The 19,094-nt window shown below is 39.0% G+C and overlaps 1 protein-coding gene across 1 annotated transcript in view; it reads right to left on the reverse strand.

The window, feature by feature from the left end:
• The window catches only part of LOC108898204 (CUB and sushi domain-containing protein 3-like), a 311,569-nt gene that overhangs the window by 81,560 nt on the left and 210,915 nt on the right, over positions 1–19,094 (reverse strand). Inside the window, 6 exon segments of the mRNA XM_018698119.2 lie at positions 488–638; positions 640–683; positions 2,580–2,906; positions 3,227–3,409; positions 13,769–13,881; positions 15,099–15,202. Coding sequence (XP_018553635.2) covers positions 488–638; positions 640–683; positions 2,580–2,906; positions 3,227–3,409; positions 13,769–13,881; positions 15,099–15,202 — 922 coding nt within the window.

A 19,094-nucleotide genomic window follows, 5' to 3' on the forward strand; every position in this document is an offset into this window, starting at 1 on the left:
TGATAAATGACGGTGTGAAATGGATATAATAATTATATATGAAATAACTGCGGTCAAAGTGAAGTGATGTAATGACTAATAAGCAGTCTTTACTTGACTTTTCAAGGAAGCCGTTACGGTTTCTTGTGACTTTTCTGACATGCCACTATGATAATTATACCCAATTATATTTAACATATTCATATATGTGCCATTAACTTCACATTTGGGTTAAAGGTCATTCCATAGATTTATTCCCACATGTACCTTACAAGAAAGGGTTTAATATTCTGAAATATTACTATAGTCAGGAGTATGTGTAGCTGTATCTGTGGCAGCAGTGTATTAATGATTCGTTCCCTGGATATTTAGGTTAACTGGACCACCTCTGGGTTTGACAGCAGATAATTTCCACCTCCAGGGTCTTTATACCTTAGTAATGATGATATCCTGGATGACATATTGTTCCTGAGTTAATGGTTTAATCAGCAATCTACTCAATATTTACCTTCACATTTAGGGATGGGCCCACTCCACATGACTTTTCCTTTTTCTAGCTGACAGGAGATGGTCTCGGTTCCTTGGGTTTTGATAAAACCATCCTCACAGACCACAGAGATGGAGCTGCCAAGCTGGAAACTGTCTCCAAAGCGGCGAGCAGTTGATAGGAATGCCAGGGTCTGGACACTCATTATGGCCAAATGCTGGGGTAGAAAGTTACAAGGAGACACAGATATGATGAGGAGGATATTGGGAACTATATGCTTAAAGAGAGAGACCGACACACACATGAAAAATGTTATTAAAGAATATGAGACCTATATTTTACGATCACTCACAGGCTACATTTTGCTCATCATTTTGATGAAATTTCTGAGAACCAATCATATAGATTTATTGCTGTAATGTGACATTCAGTCCTGGCCAAGAAGATGCCTATAAATGTCTTCTTTGATCTGTCTCTTCTTTATTCCTGCGCCGTCTTTCTATGTCTTTGCCTATATGCTCATTTCACATGCTACAGTATATATGCACTGTGCATGGGTTTGATCTTAGCAAATCTTCTGATAAAATTCCTGTGAGTATGTCTGCTTCAGGATATGATCTGGTTCAACAGAGTAGAGGGCTATAAAGTCCAACTTTAAAATGCCCATGTTTTGCCAGTTGAAGCAATCTGGTGTTCATGTCATAGAAAGATTAAAAATGTCAAATGCAGTTACCCAAAATATAAAAAAAAAGTCACATATACATGGAATGGTTTGAGCTGAAATCACAGATACACTGTAAGGAAACTAGCAGACAGAATACTTTTTGGGAAATCTGTCTGTTTGCCATCAAACCCACAGTCAGAGGAAAAGATCAATATCAATTTCCATCTCAGTTTGTCCGGCACAGAGACGTGTTTAGCTTAAATTAGCTCAAAGACTGCAAGCAGGGGCAAACAGTTCACCTGCATCAAAAATGAACAAATATGCCTTCCAACAAATCTTATTTACTGTACATGTTGTATCCTGTTGTCTAGCAAGCTAGTCATCAATACATCTAAGAGTCACCTGGGTTTTGATCAGTTCCAAAAGTTTGCACAGCTGACAACTTTACAATGAAGACAGGACTTCTGAGGTGCTAACTACTCCTAAAAATCTAACGTCTTGAATTCTATTTTGACACAGGTTAAAGACACAAGATATGATGTTTAAAGAGGCAATTTGGGAGCTTTTGCGAGGTGTATTATTTCACTTTTGACGGAACTGGGATAACAGTTTCCGCTCACTTCAAGTCTTTGTGCTAAGAAAGGCTAAACATACCATGGCCCCCTCTATGTAGTGGATGGACAGAAACAAAAATTATATCAATTGTCTCATCTGACTCTTGGTACGACAACAAACAAGCCAAAAACTTCCCAAAAAGTGTTCCTTTAATGCCTTCATTGCCTTCATTTTCTTCTTTGTTGTGCAACCTACACCTCTATTCTTAGCTGCCGTAATGACCACATGACCCTGAATAAATACAGTTTGTCTTCTGTCTTTTCCAGAACAACTATTTGTGTTGTTGAAGCTTCCAGTGTGACCTGTAACTGAATTAAAAGAGCTTCTATCTAAAACATCCAAACATCTAATACTGGTGGGGGGTGGGGGGTACTTGCTCTTTCTAAGTGGTTGTTTGGATGAAAATTAAGAGGAGGACAGTTTCTCAGACATTGTAACATAAAAAATAGCTTTGATTGTGACAGATGAAGTTCAAGTATGGCTGTATATAGAGTTTCAGAATGAAACCACCTCACATCTAATACACTTGCGGCCTAGGCTGAAATTCATGCATAAAATTCATATACGGTTATATGAGAAATGCTACTTTATGGCTTCAAAACAGAATAATTCCTCAGCCTTAGAGTCTCCTTTATTATTCCGCTGCAAAAGAAAATAAATATAACCCCATAATTGATCTTCCTGCTGTAACCATGAGTCAACCTACAACTTTGAGGACAAACTCATGTTTTAAGTCAGATTTTGGTCACATATATCATTTATATAATATTACCACATTTCACCTTTCCTTTACTTAAATAGGAAAGCAGGATATTGAAATGGAAAAATACTTACTACTGTAAGTAATATTAAATCCTCTTCCTGACATGGAGTGATCAGCCTGAAACTCCAGCCGCAGTGTGTTGGTGTTGGACGTCAGATGGGAAGGACTCTCAGCTCCAGAGAACCTGCCAATGACGACGGCGTCGTTCGTCTCGCCATCTTTCACAGTTAAGGAATCATAGGGTGCCTCCAGGTCAAAGTCATTAAATGCCAAGTGGATTCTGGAGCCCGGATCTGATTGGATGAGCCAGACACAGTTCATGTTGTTCCCATAGCCTTCTGGGTAATCTGGGGAGAGGACAGTTCCTGAGGGAGCTGTGAAGTTGGACATGCAGGGGACTGTGGGAAGACGAGAAGTATAGAAACATGGAGACAGGTAAATAGACAGACAGAGAGAGGAGGAATATGAATTCAGGAAAGGGTGGGAAAGGAAAGAGATGCAGAGAGAGAAAATTTCTGTTAAATATTCATTCTCCACAGCATCATCGGTCATCATCTGCTCCAGGCCATAATAAACTCTGTACTGTCACCATGGTGACAGGTCAGACTGAATGTTATCAACAACACAGCAGTGCACATGCCATGTTTTTTTTTTTTTTTAATTCTATCTCCTGCAGCCATATCCCTGAAAATCGCATATCAATGATTTCACTACTTACAAATACATATGGGGATGTTTGCAGACCACTGATTGTTGTCTTGGCAGGAGATTGTTTTCTCTCCAATCAGCTCGAAGCCAAACTGGCACTCAAATCTCAGGATTCCTCCATTTGAAAAACTGTCTCCTTCTCTTACTCCATAGAGAGGAGTCCCAGGGTCACCACAGCTCTCTTTGTCTATTTCTGTAAAGACACAATTTATAAAAGGAGACATGAACATCTGTGTGGACCAAGGAAGTCCAGGCCAAATGACCTGTGTTCACATGACTCTCCTAAACTAAAAGGGTTACTTATGTATGTAGATATCTCTGCACTATGCAATGATAATTTCTAAAAATACAAGGAATCTGCAAAATAATGGCAAAAAATGTAAAGACTTATGATGGAATTTCCATAAGATGTTCTATCTCACTGCCCCTGCCTTCAGCCTCTGCTTTCTCACTTTGTTGGTATATTTCAATTGAACTTTCCAGTCCTTGTCACTCTCCACCCATTCACCACACGTCCTTGGACTTTTGCACCTTCCCAGTCTGACATCCACACCCACCCATACACCTGCCCTTAATTTTCCCCTGTTCACCCGCCCAGTATTTATACCTGCCCACTTAATAGCAGCCCTCTGCCTCATCTTCACTGTTGCTGTGTGCTTTTGCTTCTAAGTCAACCTTGAATCTCGTACCTGCCTGTATCCTGTCCCCTCCCATGTTCCTGTGAAAAGTTTGTGAACTGCCACCTGTGTGTAAACTTGGTGCCTGTCTCCCTCCCATCTGCCTGCTTTGCCCTACTGGACTTGCTCGCTTGCCTTACTGAGGTCGACCAGGTAAGCATGGTTTTTGACGCTTCATTCAAATAAAGACAGTTAAAAATGGTGCTTCTATACACAAACTGTTACAGAAATAACTTGATAATAACTAGAAACTCTGACCCTATGGTTGATTTTATCATGTTGAAGTATGAGAATACGTATGAAGTATGAGAAGAAAATACAGTTGTCAAAGAGAAAGTTTTGAAAATCATGACAAATAAGGCACAATGATAACAACAGACATAACAAAAACACAGTAAACACTTGATAAGGTTGACAAATATTAGCGACCGCTGCTTATATACAGATTGGAAATGGTAGAGCTACAGGGGATTGTAGGTCACCAACAGCAGAATGAATATGAATATGTGAATCATAAATATCTCAGATGCTCATGTATGGGTCACAAAATATAATATTTTTGTTTTGTTTTATATTTTGCAGATTGCAGCTTGCATGTTGCAAATTTGGTGTAACAAGGCCCCTGCAAAGTCCATTATCATGAGGTTTTTATGTAATTTTGCCCACTAGATATATGTGACTGTATTAAGACAGCAGGAGATGAAGGAGGGCAGCTAGAACGACATGGATAGCTTTTAAGTAATTGTGGCTGACATCTTCCCTGAGTCTTTCTGGAAGAAAGGTAAATATGGCCAGACACTGTACATAGTTTGAATCTGTAAATCAGCTTTATAAACATATATTTTTACCTAAATTGTTAATAATACTGTATCTGGCAGCACATCCAGTGTTTGTTACTGAAGTCTAGCATAAAAACATTTGTGCAAATATCACCATGCAGAGTTATCAGCCTCAAATACTCAGCGACCATCTTCCCCTGCTGTGAATCATCTGTGTCATGCTACACGAGCTGTTCATCCTGTACATTCTGAACAGAAATATACTGCCAACTGAATAGTCTTGTTTGAGGATGATTGGCTCTCTGTGTGCTGAGTCAGGCGAATTTCTTGAATGCTTCTACTTCTTAGTTCACGTAGCCTAGAGCAAGTCTGTATCCATCTCTTTCTGCATGCCTCCATCCCCTGAGTTTGCAAGTATTCCTGACACCTCTCTGTTCCAATTCACTCTGACCATAAGGTTAGACAGATCCTTCTTTGATTCTATATAAAGGTGCCACTGTGTCACCATAATTCTCTGTAAAGATTTCGTGTACGGTATTTCTGGAAATACACCCTCTATTTCCCAAGCCTTCCTCTCCTTTATCCCCCTGTTCTCTTCTCGTATTTTCAGTATTATTTACAGGAGTGGCCCATGGCAGGAAGCAAATGTGTGTAGCTTTGTGCGTGTTTCACAGTTAGAACGTGTATGTGTGCGTGCGTGCTTGTGCGCGTGTCTTAAGTGCGTGTTTGTGATGTATTGCATTAATTTCCATCATGACATCGTCTTTATGAGACCCACAGACTCAACCAATCAAAACCTGCCTAACACACAGTCTTGTGTGTGAACACACACACAGATACACAAACACCTACCAGAAGAATGGAGAACAAATTGCCTTGGAGAGAAAACAGGCATAGTGTCGGAACATTCCTATACTACTACTCTCACACATTCACACACGCACGTTCACTACTGTACATGCATTCTCCACACATACACACACAATCACACATCTGCAGTCAGTCTCTCCGTTAGTATCACATACAGGGACACACACATTTTTCTCTCACACACACACATACTTACACACGAATAATCCTATTGTGTTTGTAACAACAAGGCTGACAGATTCACAAAGGGGATTAGGCTCCTTAAAGCATATGTGTGTGTGTGTGTATGTGTGTGTGCAACTTCAATATTATGCTTGTGATTGCACATTGAACCCCACTCCATTCTGTTCTATAATATTCCATCATGCTCACACCCAATGTTGTCCATGGGAATACACGTGTGCACACAAACAGGTACCACCACCACACACACACACACACACACAAAAGGAGCAAAATGCACTACCTGTAAAGATCTGAGAGAGTAAGGTAATGGATTTTGGGAGTATAATGAGACTGGAGAAAAAAGCTTACGAACTGTTTCTCTTTTGTGACCATTGTGAAATTGATTTTAGAAGCTAAGTTGCTAATAGTGATCCAGTGCTGAATGTATAGATGTATAGTTGAAAGGATATTCTAATGCTGTGTCATATGCTGAAAACTGTCTCCTGCTTGTTTCCACTCATGCTGTGCTCAATGTGTAACCTTTAACAATGCCACCAAAACAAAAGCAAGATGCATTAAACACATTGTATCACATCAAATAATAACCTCATGTAGCTATAATACCCACAGAGGAAGAGGGATTGAGTGGAAAGTCTATTATATACACTCACGCAGGTTTGCAGTGTGGAGAGGAAATGAGAACTTCAGCCTGTCTAATTAGCTTGTGGTAGTTTGAATCTGTGACCTAAAGGGAGCGGCTCAAATTGACTTGTTCACACTGTAGACATCAGTGAGGATGGTCTGTTGAATGAAAATGATCTCATTTATTACACTTGCAATACTGACATTTTTTTTTTGCCTCTCTAAGGTTCCAAACCAGGCCACTGAGGAGCTTTTGAGGATTGATTTGATAGGGAATGTGTATAAGAAAGACATCAATTTTCCGTTCTCATTAAAACACACACACTCTCTGCCCACTCTTGTTACATAAAGTGCACAAAATGTTTTCTTATCCTCAGTGGTGTAACTCCCAAATACCTGTAACTCTGTAAATTGGACTTTAAGATCATAGATAGTAATTGGGCTGTTTTCTTTGATCTGGACACATCATGGCGCAGAAAGAAACACATCACTCCAGGCTCTGCTGCAAAAACGCCCAGACTCTGTCTCATGACCTAGTAATAGGTTTGTGATTTCAACATAATCAGTGCATTTCAGGATGTGCCTGTCCTCACAAACACTCTGGCAATCATCTGTGTACAGAAGGTACAGGTGAGAGAACAGGACACCCACATCTCAGAGGTAATTTTTCATTTTTGTTCCACTATGATATCACTGTCACTTCCTCTCCCCACCTAAGGACAGCGTGTTAGAAAATCTGAATGCATAACTAACTAAATGTTACATCAGTGAACACAACATTGCCTTAGGTACACTGCGTCATATCAAAACAAGAGAGTAAAACCAATAAAAGCCTGCAAAGACTATACTTAACAAAGGTTAAAACAGCATTTTCTGAACCTCTTTTCTGCTTATAGTAGAGAAAAAGAGTCTAACGAGCTCACAGCCATCTGGAGCTTCTCCTTGATGAGCCTTCCAAATTACTTCATGACCAGTGAGAGCCAAAAAGGCATCTTGTATGTTCCTCTAAGCACAACATTGCTTAGTCAATCTCTGTCCATTTAATCTATTTTAGTGTTTAGGAAATCCCATTGTTAGGGATGCTGCTATTAACAATTAAAATGACCAGCAGCCAAAACAGGATTTAGCACAATTCCATCAAACTGTGCCCAGTGTTATATATGATTTGAAATTAATGGAATATATTATTAAGTCCCAATTTTACAATGAATTTTGACTGAATGAGCTACAGATATAGTATATAGTATTTCAATATCAGTACCACTGGTGGCTACAAGAGGACTGAATATTACATGAGTCAATAATTCATGACTAGAAAATGAAATGCTATTTACATTGCTGTGATTAAGTAAGGCCTGCCCTTCACGAGTTACCTCTGCACACGTGCATGCATATATACTGTATGCACACAAACACATACACACGCAACCAAAAAAGCTTTGGCTCACTAACCCAATAGTGAGGTTATTGACTGTAAAATTGAACCACATTTCTGGTTATGTTGTGAATGAATATTTCATGAATTAATATTTCATGGTGTTTCAGCTGCTATGAATGAAATGCTGTGTGATTAAAAGAGTCCTGCTCAGTATGTGGACTACAGTGTTGCAAGAGGACTGAGATCCCGTGGGACTCAAAACTAATTTTATGCGTGCAAGGAACATTCCCACTAATGTTGGATTGAGCAGGCATCCAGTATCACTACTGCATGATAAATTTTCTTCTATAAAAATATGTTGCTGTTATTAAAGTGAGGCTTATAAATGTTTTGTTGTTTGTAAATGATGTTTGGTACCGAATTTAGTTAAGTTTTAGTTCAGTTTGTTTCTGCTGTGGCTTCCTTCGCCAACCCTCTCTTTTATCTTCTCATTTTGAACAAATCATGTAGTTGGCTTCATAAATTTTGTTTAGAAGTCAGTAAGATGAGACAAATTTCCATCCCTAATCCAATCCACCAATCAGCAGCTACATCCAAAAACTAGACACACTGCACTAATGTAGGGAGACATGACGCAAACATAGACACACACATTGAAGTCCCTGTCCCTCTGAGCACACACATATACACATAACACTACAGACCCATCGAACCAGGGGTCAACTGTGCTGTAAAAATCCACCTTGACATCTCTCCGTCCTATAAAATACATCACATATTAAAAACCATAAAAAACAGATGAAAAAAATCTAAAATAAAATCTTAAAAGTAAGGGCTGACATTATGACTTGGTGATGGGATCCTGCTGAGGAGAAGAGAAGAGAAGAGAAGAGAAAAGAAGAGAAGAGAAGAGAAGAGAAGAGAAGAGAAGAGAAGAAACACTGATGGTATACTAACATTAATTTTCTTCTTGAAAAAGACTGTGATATCATGTGTTTGTCTTAACTGCAGAGTAGTAGCAAGTTAGCTAATGGCACGCTTAGAATGTGGAGCAAAATAGTTAAAAATCATTTGTCATGAGAGTAACATATGCACCATGTAGCCCTCCTTTACAACTGGCTGTGAAGCAGGCACCTGACGTCTATGCTGCACTTTGTAGTCTCCAAGCACAGTATTATATAACATAAAATGATGGGATAAGGCTAGAATGATGCTTAGAGCTCAAGGGAATGACTCATTACCAAATTCTCAAAATCACCATTAACACAAATTGAATGAAAATGTATGAGAAGTGAGGCAAATATTTGCTCTTTTTGTTCAATGTTCAATGGTGTATTATTCAAGGCCATCACATTGGAAAAAATACTCAAATGGAAGTAATTTTGTTTACACACTGCCATTTGACTGGTAGACAGATTTATATGCTGTATCAATGCATACACCATAAATGATTATTGTTACTAAGCACTTGGGATATCTAATACTCATAATATAGGACTTTTAGCAGTTGTCTAGTTCTGACCAGTCCAGAGTGGTTTGGCAGCTTTTGTATCTTTTTACTCAAATGTCATGTCTGGCATCACAAAAGACACAACTCACACCACAGTACATCTGACAGTTCCATCAAACTGATGTACAGGTGTCTTTACCTGCCACATCCCTGGTCAAAATATGGCTTCAGTGAGTAAAAGGTGGCTGAGGGCAAATGAGCACCTGTGCCTGTTGCAATTGGCAGGAATCAGCTGCTACTCCTAAGTGGAACAGAAGGTTTACTCTGTGTGGAGCACTGAATCCTGCATCAATCCAATTGGCAGCTGCTGCATTTTAATCATAGAAAATGCTGGTGGTTCTCTAAAATCCTACTCTGTGGCGGCCCTTAAAATCACAAAAATAAGATGAGCTGGGGATGGAATACTGCTGAAGCCACACAGAGACCTTGCAAACAAATTGAACAGACTTTGCAACCTAATCACTGATGACAGAGAAAAACAGGAGAAGAGACACAGGTCGACCCTGATAGCCACAACAATCCCTATTTCTGACTGAGAACATGAGTGGTAACGTTAATAATACATTACTTTATGAGATGGACTTTACCGAAAGATTTATCTGAAAGCTGTACAGGCTTCTCTGCACCTGTTTCAAGAGGAAAACTCTGTATATATCTTCTACCTGTTTTATGTAGCTGGCAATTCTGTTTGAATGATAACACATATTCACATTTTGAATATGTACTATTCATGTGCTATCTCTGTGCTGTGTTTTATGGGGTTATGTATTCAAAACTGACACACAGAATACATAAAACATGTAATACTGTAATTTTTACCCACAAAAAGGACAAAGGTAATAAATGTATGAAAGGTTTCTTGGAAATACCTTCAGATAGTCATTGTAGTCTTAGTGAGTGACTTGTTCTAAACATACTGTGGCTGTTTCTATTCTTAAATCAACCAAAATCCAACCTTTATCACCCTGTAAATGTACACTCAATGTTTTTTCATTTCATAGAAAACAAAAATAAATCACTGAGGTGCTGTTTTATTGCTGTTTAACTCAAACCATAAAGTAAATTTAAGGAAAATATTATGCTTTGAAAGTATGTGAACATAGCTATTGTATAACTCCGCAATCACACACAAACATATACACACAGATATATCATGTTCTAAAACCTCAATCACACCTGTTTATAGACTGTGCAGACATATAAGCTTATGATAAATGGATTTATTCATAGAGTAGACAGACATTCATAGAAACTTTAATGTAAACGATGCCAGTGATGTTGTAGTGCTCTCTTAAATCTATAGCTGTGATGTGCCATGGTTCAGGGTAGACTGAAAGCTACACAAACAGGCTGGACTGCTGTGTGTGTGTGTGTGTGTGTGTGTGTGTGTGTGTGTGTGTCTGTTTGTGTGTGTGATTTGTATGTGTGTGTGTGTGTGTGTGTGTGTGTGTGTGTGTGTGTGCGTGTGTGTGTTTGTGTGTGTGATTTGTATGCCTTGCAATGGGGAGTGGAGTCAAAGTGTTGCCAGGTTGGTGACCTTGGCTTTAATAATAGATGAATGGTGACAAGAAAAAGGGGAGGGACACACAGAGAGACAGGGGAGCGCATGAGACAGACAAAACCAGAAACAGAGAGACAGGTGGAGAGAGAGTTAGTAAAAAGAAACAGAAGAGAAGCCAGACTGGCAACATGAGAGAAGACGGGTGTTTAAAATAGGAAATGGGTTAAGAGAAAGGATGGTGGAAGCAGTGAGAGCAAACAACAGTGCATTATAGAGTAACTGACAGAGAAAATGCTGTGATTTTAGAAAGATGGGAAGGAGAGAATGGGGGATAGACAGATGGCTAATGAGGAAAAATGAGACCAATAGAGAGACAAACACAGAGAGGAGGGAAGAGAGGGAGAATGTGAAGAGTGAAAGAGGTGACTGACTTGTTGGTAGAGCTTCGTTGGCTCACTGATGGAGGACCTGTCTAACACACACACAAATACAAATACACGCACACACACACACACACACACACACATACGGATACGTTGTGTAGTGCATTGGTGACTTTGCAGCAAGGCTGGAGTTACTGATAATGTTTATATTTCATAGCCAAGGTCTATGGGGATGTGGCTTTAGGAACACACATGCACGAACACGCACACACACATACACACAGTCTCTTACTCCACCTTTTTTTTCTTTCGCACATTTCTCAAAAACGCACATACATCTCACACATCCACCCACTAATACCACAGGCGCCCACCTTTATAGTAAATCTTGTGGGTGATGGAGCCAGCATTCCGAGACAAACACATTTATCTCGCACTGAGTATTGATAGAACTTTTCAGGGGATTTTGTTTGAATGAGAAAGTCACATCTAAGGATATGCATGTATACATTCAGGTAAATATCCTCTACCTTTTTATATTATATGACAATCTAAGAATGTCAAAAGTATTTACATTAGGTAGATACATTATTGGCTCTGGATACTATGGGATAATATAACATAGACATACTGGTCTTTATACTTGAGATGCATGCACACATCTCAATAAGGATCCCTTAAATTTGGTTATTAAAGAGTGTATATACTCTTACAGTTGAAATTTTAATTTGTCAGATCTCTAATTAACAAACAATGTAACGGTGAACCTGACAAGCTAATACTGGCTGAAGATATAATCCATCCAATCCAGTGAACACCTACAAAACAAATTCTGCCATTTGATTATCCTTAGAGGATAAATGCAGTATAAATGCATTCTCCATTGTTAGAAGTATGGAATATACCCACTGCAGTGTATATAGTCAGGTACATTCCAGCTAATAAAAGAACGACAGCCCGTACAATGGAGCCTTATGATAAGCATGGGTGCATTTAGATGGTGGTTCTCTCCATTAATTTTTCTATTGATCTCTATGGGGAAATTACTCAGGAGAAATGAATGAGGATAAGCAGATGCTCTTTATGATTTGAAATTGGTGTGACTCCTTTTTAAACATGCAGTTCTTTATGTGGCCATGTGTTGTGAACTATAGCATGGTTTAAAGCAGATTGGAGATCATACTGCTTAAATAAAATCACTGAAACAAGACAATTCTATTGGTCGAGTTCCTTTAAGAGAGACTAAATTGTAGTATTTGATCATTTTCTATTTGAATGCTTATGTGCACTGCAGAATCTTAGATCTTATATGTATCTGTATCTATCTTGTATATGTACACTCCAACATGGATGTATGGAAGTATGAAAAATACAGTATAAACCAAGTGTCAAAACCTTCAATTCAATTAGACTGTATGTTCTTTTAATTACCATCTAGCATTAGTATCATTTGAACTTCACATGGAAACTCAAAGAGTATGACAGGCAGAAATATATCAAAACAATGTGTCATTGTCCCTCCTCTTTTGGAACTCACTACATTACCACACTCAGCACTGTGACCTCATTATGTCGATAAATCCACAGATGATGGCACCAAAATGAGGCACACAAAGTTCACTTCTGCAGCAAAGCTCACCACTCCGTGTTTCATGGGCTGTAGTCGAATTCACATTACATCTATCAAACAGGGAACTTTGGAAAGGTTAATATTTTTAATATGGCAGGAGCTGATTTGACAGTGCAGGAAAAATATTCAGCTAAAGGTCGGGTGTTGCAAGACAAATATGTATTTTTAAAACAAAGTCTTTCCAACCTGGGCAACAGTGTGTACCTACTTTCCAGTGAGTTTACATTCAAAGTGAGACAAAGACTGTAAGTTTGCTGGACAGCAGCCACTGTGGTCACAAGTCATAATTGCAGGATAATGACACATTGAATTTCCCTCCACTTCCCAAGATTTCCCATGAGCCACGTGCTTTAAAGAGTTCATTATTAAGCAACCAGACTAAGAAACAATGGAAGGGAACCACGAGCAGGGAACAAAAAACATGTCTCTCTGTGTTCTTGTTATATCTTCTTATTGAAAACTTTATCTGAGAGATACTTTTTTTTAAATAAAATGATTAAAATGTTTGTGTTGTGCTAAAATGTCATGAAATAAAATCAAAAGTAGAGTCAAAAGTCAGTGAATTGATGTAGTATTTTAACTTGAACAGCAAAATCTTAAGTTGTCTAACATTAGGTTTTTTTAAGTATTAGTTATCATAGGTAGGACCAGACCAAGTAAGGCTGTACTAGCAAACTTCCTGAGTGTACTGAATTGAGCAAGGGTGTATTTTACTGCTTATGAATTCAACTTTTCATTTGTAAGAGGAACACAGTTATTTCTTCTTTCGCAGTCACACAAGTCAGTTCTGTAAGTTACAGTGGATTGCAACACAAAGAGACAGGTCTCCGAGTCTGCAGGGTGGAATACAACACATGGAGGTGGTTCCTTGGTCTACAAACACATGACAAGATAAAGTTTACCAAAAAACTTCTACACCTACTTTTTACATTTTAAAACTCTTTCCATAACTCTCTTACATGCATAAAATTCACCCACTTTTCTGCTCTGACACACAAACACATACTCATAACTTACCTTTATAGTTGATCTTAAATCCTATAGATCCCACACTCTCATCTGACTGTAGATGGAGCCACATCTGGTGGGTCATGCTGACTATCAGGTCGGGAACAAAGCTACCTGATAGGCTGGAGCACAAAATACATTGCTATTAAACCATTGTCAGTAGCCATTACAGAAAGTATAATTTTAATCACTGCAATCATAGCCATAATCAGATTCTCAAGTGCTACTCTGAGTGTTAACAAATTGCTGGAGCATAATGCACTAGAGTTAAATGTTTTGGTTTGGTTTTGCAGAATGCTGCCTCAGGAAAACAAATTGCTCAGGGTACATTCATTCTATCCAACCTTTTTTCAAACTGCCAGTGCCTCTTAGACATGAAATTTAACAGTGACTGTATGCCAATTGAACCAAAATCATTCACTTTGTAAAGACTCTGCATCTGTTATCCTTTTGGGCACTGCAGAGCATCTACAATATAGCTGGTGGAGCTTAGTAGTGGTAGTTTTTACTCTGATCATTTAGACTTTTGTGTTTGATGGATTAGCAATAGCGTTGCTGCTTATGAGGTCAGCCAGTAATTATGGAAACACAATGTTAAGTACACAATCTGCTTTAGGAAATCACCAAAGGAAAATGCAGAAATTCATTAAAGGCAGTACATTTTCTGAAAGTTATTACATTCATCTTTCAGGAGTATATCTCACCACATTAGTTTGGTAAAGCTGCTGTGTTGCAATAATCTGCCTGGCACAATGACGGACCCTGCTTTGTATGTATCTCATCATTATACTGTAGCTCTAAGAGGCCAACTGAACTTATTATGCATGGTTATCAAGCAAGGATGAATCTTCGAGTGTGTTTTTAGTTAAGTGCCTCTTTTCATTTCAAGGGGGATGTGGTTTTTTTTTTTTTAATTCATTTAATTTTTTTTTTTTTCACCTTTATTTGGATAGGACAGTGGAGATGAGACAGGAAACAAGGAGAGAGAGCAGGGAAATGACACGCAGTAAAGGTCCGGACAAACCAGGAGTCGATCCGGGAACCAGCTGCTTAGGACACATGAGCCCATGTGGTACATGCCCCAACCATTCGGCTACGGGAGTGCCCCAAAATTAATTTAATTTTTAATATAGTTTAATCATGAGTTCAACATATCAGTGATACTTAAATGTCATTGTACGCTTGTTTTCAGTGTGTTTTCCTAGCAGCTACTACAATCTGTTTTACATTGGACACACTTTATACTCAGATTATACTGCTTGATTTGGATTAGAAAAAATTCTATAATTCTTTTCCCCACAGTAAATAAACTGGAGTATGTAAATTGTGTAATACTTACACTTGCAGTATAGTTGTAGGATCTCCCACCTCCCCTCCATCTCCTATAGTCAAAGTATCATAGGCTATCTCCAGGTCAAACTCTTCAAAGTTGATCTGGATTACCTACAAACACAGACACAGACATGTCAGTTTTCAAGCCACGTTCAGCTCTATCAATCTGGGACTGAAATTTAAATTTAGGGTTACAAAACTCAGGGCTCCTAAATCAGTAGCCACAAGAAAAAGAAAAAGCTGATCCCGAAAAACAGACAGCCTAAGAACCCTACAGTACTTGGATTCCCCAGTTTAAGTAGCATGAGTTTAAAGGATGTAGAACTGCGCCAATTCCAGTTGCTGAAACATTATAACTAACAGTGGCCCTAAGACTCATCGTAGATGTCAGTTTAGCTTGACCTATTTTCTCAAGATGGTGGTTAAATAGGCTGAAGTAAATGCACTGACAGCATAATAATTACTTTTAAAATTAACAAAAAAAGAAAAAAACACCAATTAAAGGAAGAATATATCACCAGATGTCAAAACCAGTTTCAGCCCTCCACTGACCCCAGTCATCACCAGTAAATGCTCCATAGCTGTTTTTATGTTTAGATTTTCACCTATGACTGTATCAAAGACACATTTCCCTCTCATGGAATTATACTAGACCAGAGGTGAATCATTATAATTCATTAATGCATCACACAATGGGGTATGATTTTATTCAACATTGCATACAGAACATAGAGGAGATGAGGAGCACCTCCTGCACTGCACTTGAAGCTGTGAGAATCAGCACGCAGTTCAAAACTCTGATCAGGAATTATTAAACCAACACTTGCTGTTTCATCTAAGACCAGAGAGAAACACATTTGGCAGAGAAGAAGAGAGAAAAGGAGAGGGGAGGAGGAAGAAAAAAGAGAAATAAAGCAGGCGAGAGACAGAAAGGGGGGGAGTTCATAGAGAGAAGGCAGAAGATGAAGGCAGATTGAAGAAGGGAGGAGAGAAAAGGAGGAGGCAACAGAGCTGAGTGGGGGGTAATAATGAAGCTTTGATGCTAGCAACGTACAGTGTTAAAATATTTCAAGCTAGGATTCTGACTTGACCCTCAGGGGAAGATCGAAACCTCTCTCTCCCCATACTCGCTCCTCTTCCTCTTTCTCTGTGAGGAATTTTCAGATTTCCAGATTCAATATTCTGCTGAAGGACTTCAAAAACATCTAGAAAAAATCCTACACGTCTGACTTTCCTGCATGCTGATGTGTAAATAGCGTGCATACTGTATTTACAAGCATATCAATATCCTCTTATTTCTGAGCAGCTGCTTTTGTATTCTGTATTCAAAGATTCAGTTTGAGGCGGACATCATAAATATAGGTCTTTTTTCCATTACTATCTGCAACCTGAACACCTGAAGACATGATACCATTAGTGTGCATGCTGAAGTGTAAACAGTGTATCCTCAATATGACCTTAATCACTGAATCCACGAAGAAAGAGAGAACAAATGAAAAACTGAGCACATATAAACAGCGGCCACACCTTTTCTCTTACCTGCTGTTTAACTGCTTATCTGTTGGCAGTGTTGCCCTTTTTGCTTTTGTTCATGGAGGTTAATTTTTATTTTTTTCACAACTGGGAGCCACAACAATTCTTGATGTAGCTTATGGCAGCAGAGGCAGATCAACATTTGTGTGTCTACATGAGATACAACAACATGAGATCGAGCCATACCACAATAAAATTAAGCAAAATGGGAAGCACCAGCATCATCATCACCTGAAGTGACCAGAAAGGAGTTAAGAGAAGGGGGCTACAAAGATGAAGCAGTGATCTGCCCATTGCTCACGATGCTGACTCAGTCTTATCGCCTTGTAAGGCAGCAGATTGGATTAAAGCATTACCTACAAACCTGCTAAACTCTCTCTGGCAAGGAAATGCACGCACAAAGACTAAAACACACCGGCACTAAAGCACACACACAAACACGCTCACACAGACAGGCACAGCTTGGTTGAGATTAATGTGTCAATTTCTGTGATTACATAGTCACCATTTTCACACTTATCATATTATTCCTTTGAGCCCAAAGCAGTCTTTCAATACAACAGGAAGTCTGGCAATAAATAATGTACGTCTGTTTATGTGATGACTGTTTTTTCAAAAGCAAGATCATATCTTAAAGAAAGGTGGTTATCATATTAAAATTCCATGTTGGATACTTGCTTTTATTTCTTTTGGCAGCAACATTTTAGTATATCTTTATGTTGTAAGCCCACTTCTATAGTTATCTTGGTGAGGCTACCATTGCAGGAAATTCTGCAGGCACAGCAAATAATGTATGCACATGGAGAACAGATTATCTTCTAAACAGCCTACTTGATGTGCTTGAGGTTTAAAATGTGGGTTTGTGTGGAGATTAAGGCTTACAGGTGACTTTTTTCCTGATTCTAATATAGTACCAGCTAAGAAGATGTTGCCTCCTAACAAGAACTTCAACTAGTGCTTAACTACTGGAAAATATTGCTAAGGGTACATATAAAGTCAGAGTGGTGAGTAGATGCTGTGCTACTCGAGCTTCCATTCATCTGTGTGTCTGAAAAGAAAGATTTTACCTTTTCTAGAGAGTGAGCGTTGTTATTTGGCTCATACTTGAACATGCAGTGGGATGTATTTCCTCAACAGTTTTGCCAAACAGCTGAAAAATGAACTTTAAACTATAATGTGATTTTAAAAAAATAGCCTTAGAAAAATAGGTTAAAAAAATCAAACATCTGCTGGATAAATAAAATATAAGGATGGCAGTTACTAAGTAACTTGCATGTGATGTAAAATACTAGAGATAATGTCTGTCAGTGGCTATGTTAGCTGGCAAGGTGAAAGAAGCCATCTAGTCTCCTCTGGTTGTGTGGCAGGAAACAGACCAGCCCTGTTTGACCATGTAGTTTATAAAAACAGAGGAGGGTCTGTGTGTGTTCCACTGATGGAAACTGGTCCAGCTATCTGCTTGTATACGTCCTTTACAGAACACCCTAATGCCACATCAGCACTGTTCACACAGCATTAAACACAGCTAGGATGCAACTACATTACACTGAGCCCCTGTGTGTTAGCTGTACTGAAGTCAACTTAGTTTGGAACCTCATTACTGACAGTATGTGAGTTAGTGTTCATGTGTGCACTCTTTATCTCTTTTAGTGTACTGTATGTATGTGCATGTGTGTATATGTGTGTGATGGATTAAACTGAACACTCTACATATTTCTCCTCTCCTCTAATTGGTTGGTGTTCATGCAAACATCCATCTCTCTCTCTCTCCCTTTATCTCTCCTGCCTCTCTCTGTCTTTCTCTCTCTCTTGCTGTCACCCTCTCGGCCTCTCTCTTTCTAATTGGCTGCTGCATTCCTTCATTCCATCCATCTATGGCTTCTAGCCAATGAGGCGACAGAATTGGATTTCTGCTTGATAAAGCACTTCCTTTTGGTTGTCGTGGAGACAATGAGGTGGGGGAGGCTCCTCCCTACCTATACCGTAATAAGATGTAAGGATACCTTGAAGATACAGTTACTGTAGGGATATCTGAAACACCTGGTGAGCGACACAGTCAGTGATGTAAAGCGGGCACAGACAGGCCCAGGGAATAATAGATTGTCTGTGGCAGTATTACAGTAAACCCTCTGCCACTTGCTCGCTCCCCTTGAATGTGCATCTGCCTATACGCTATGTGCCACTGCGAAAGGAGCTGGGCTTTAGCTGATGAAGACTGATGGCTCGAGTCTGTTGTCTGTTGTAGTGTTTTCCCCTTTACTTCTGTTTCATTGAGCTGAATCCACCAGGTGCCTAGCTTTTACTGTTGCTATGCAAGTACTGTACCGAAAAATGGATTTGAATCACAATACTCTTTTGCTAAATGTTTAACATTTTTTAGCCTGAGCCTTAAAAAAATGCTATGCTGTTCATCCTGTCAAGAAGATGCAGAAGCACGTCATTGTAATGATCAACAGCAAGCAAAAAAGAA

This window comes from Lates calcarifer, linkage group LG3, assembly GCF_001640805.2.
Source record: "Lates calcarifer isolate ASB-BC8 linkage group LG3, TLL_Latcal_v3, whole genome shotgun sequence".
Lineage (NCBI taxonomy): Eukaryota > Metazoa > Chordata > Actinopteri > Centropomidae > Lates > Lates calcarifer.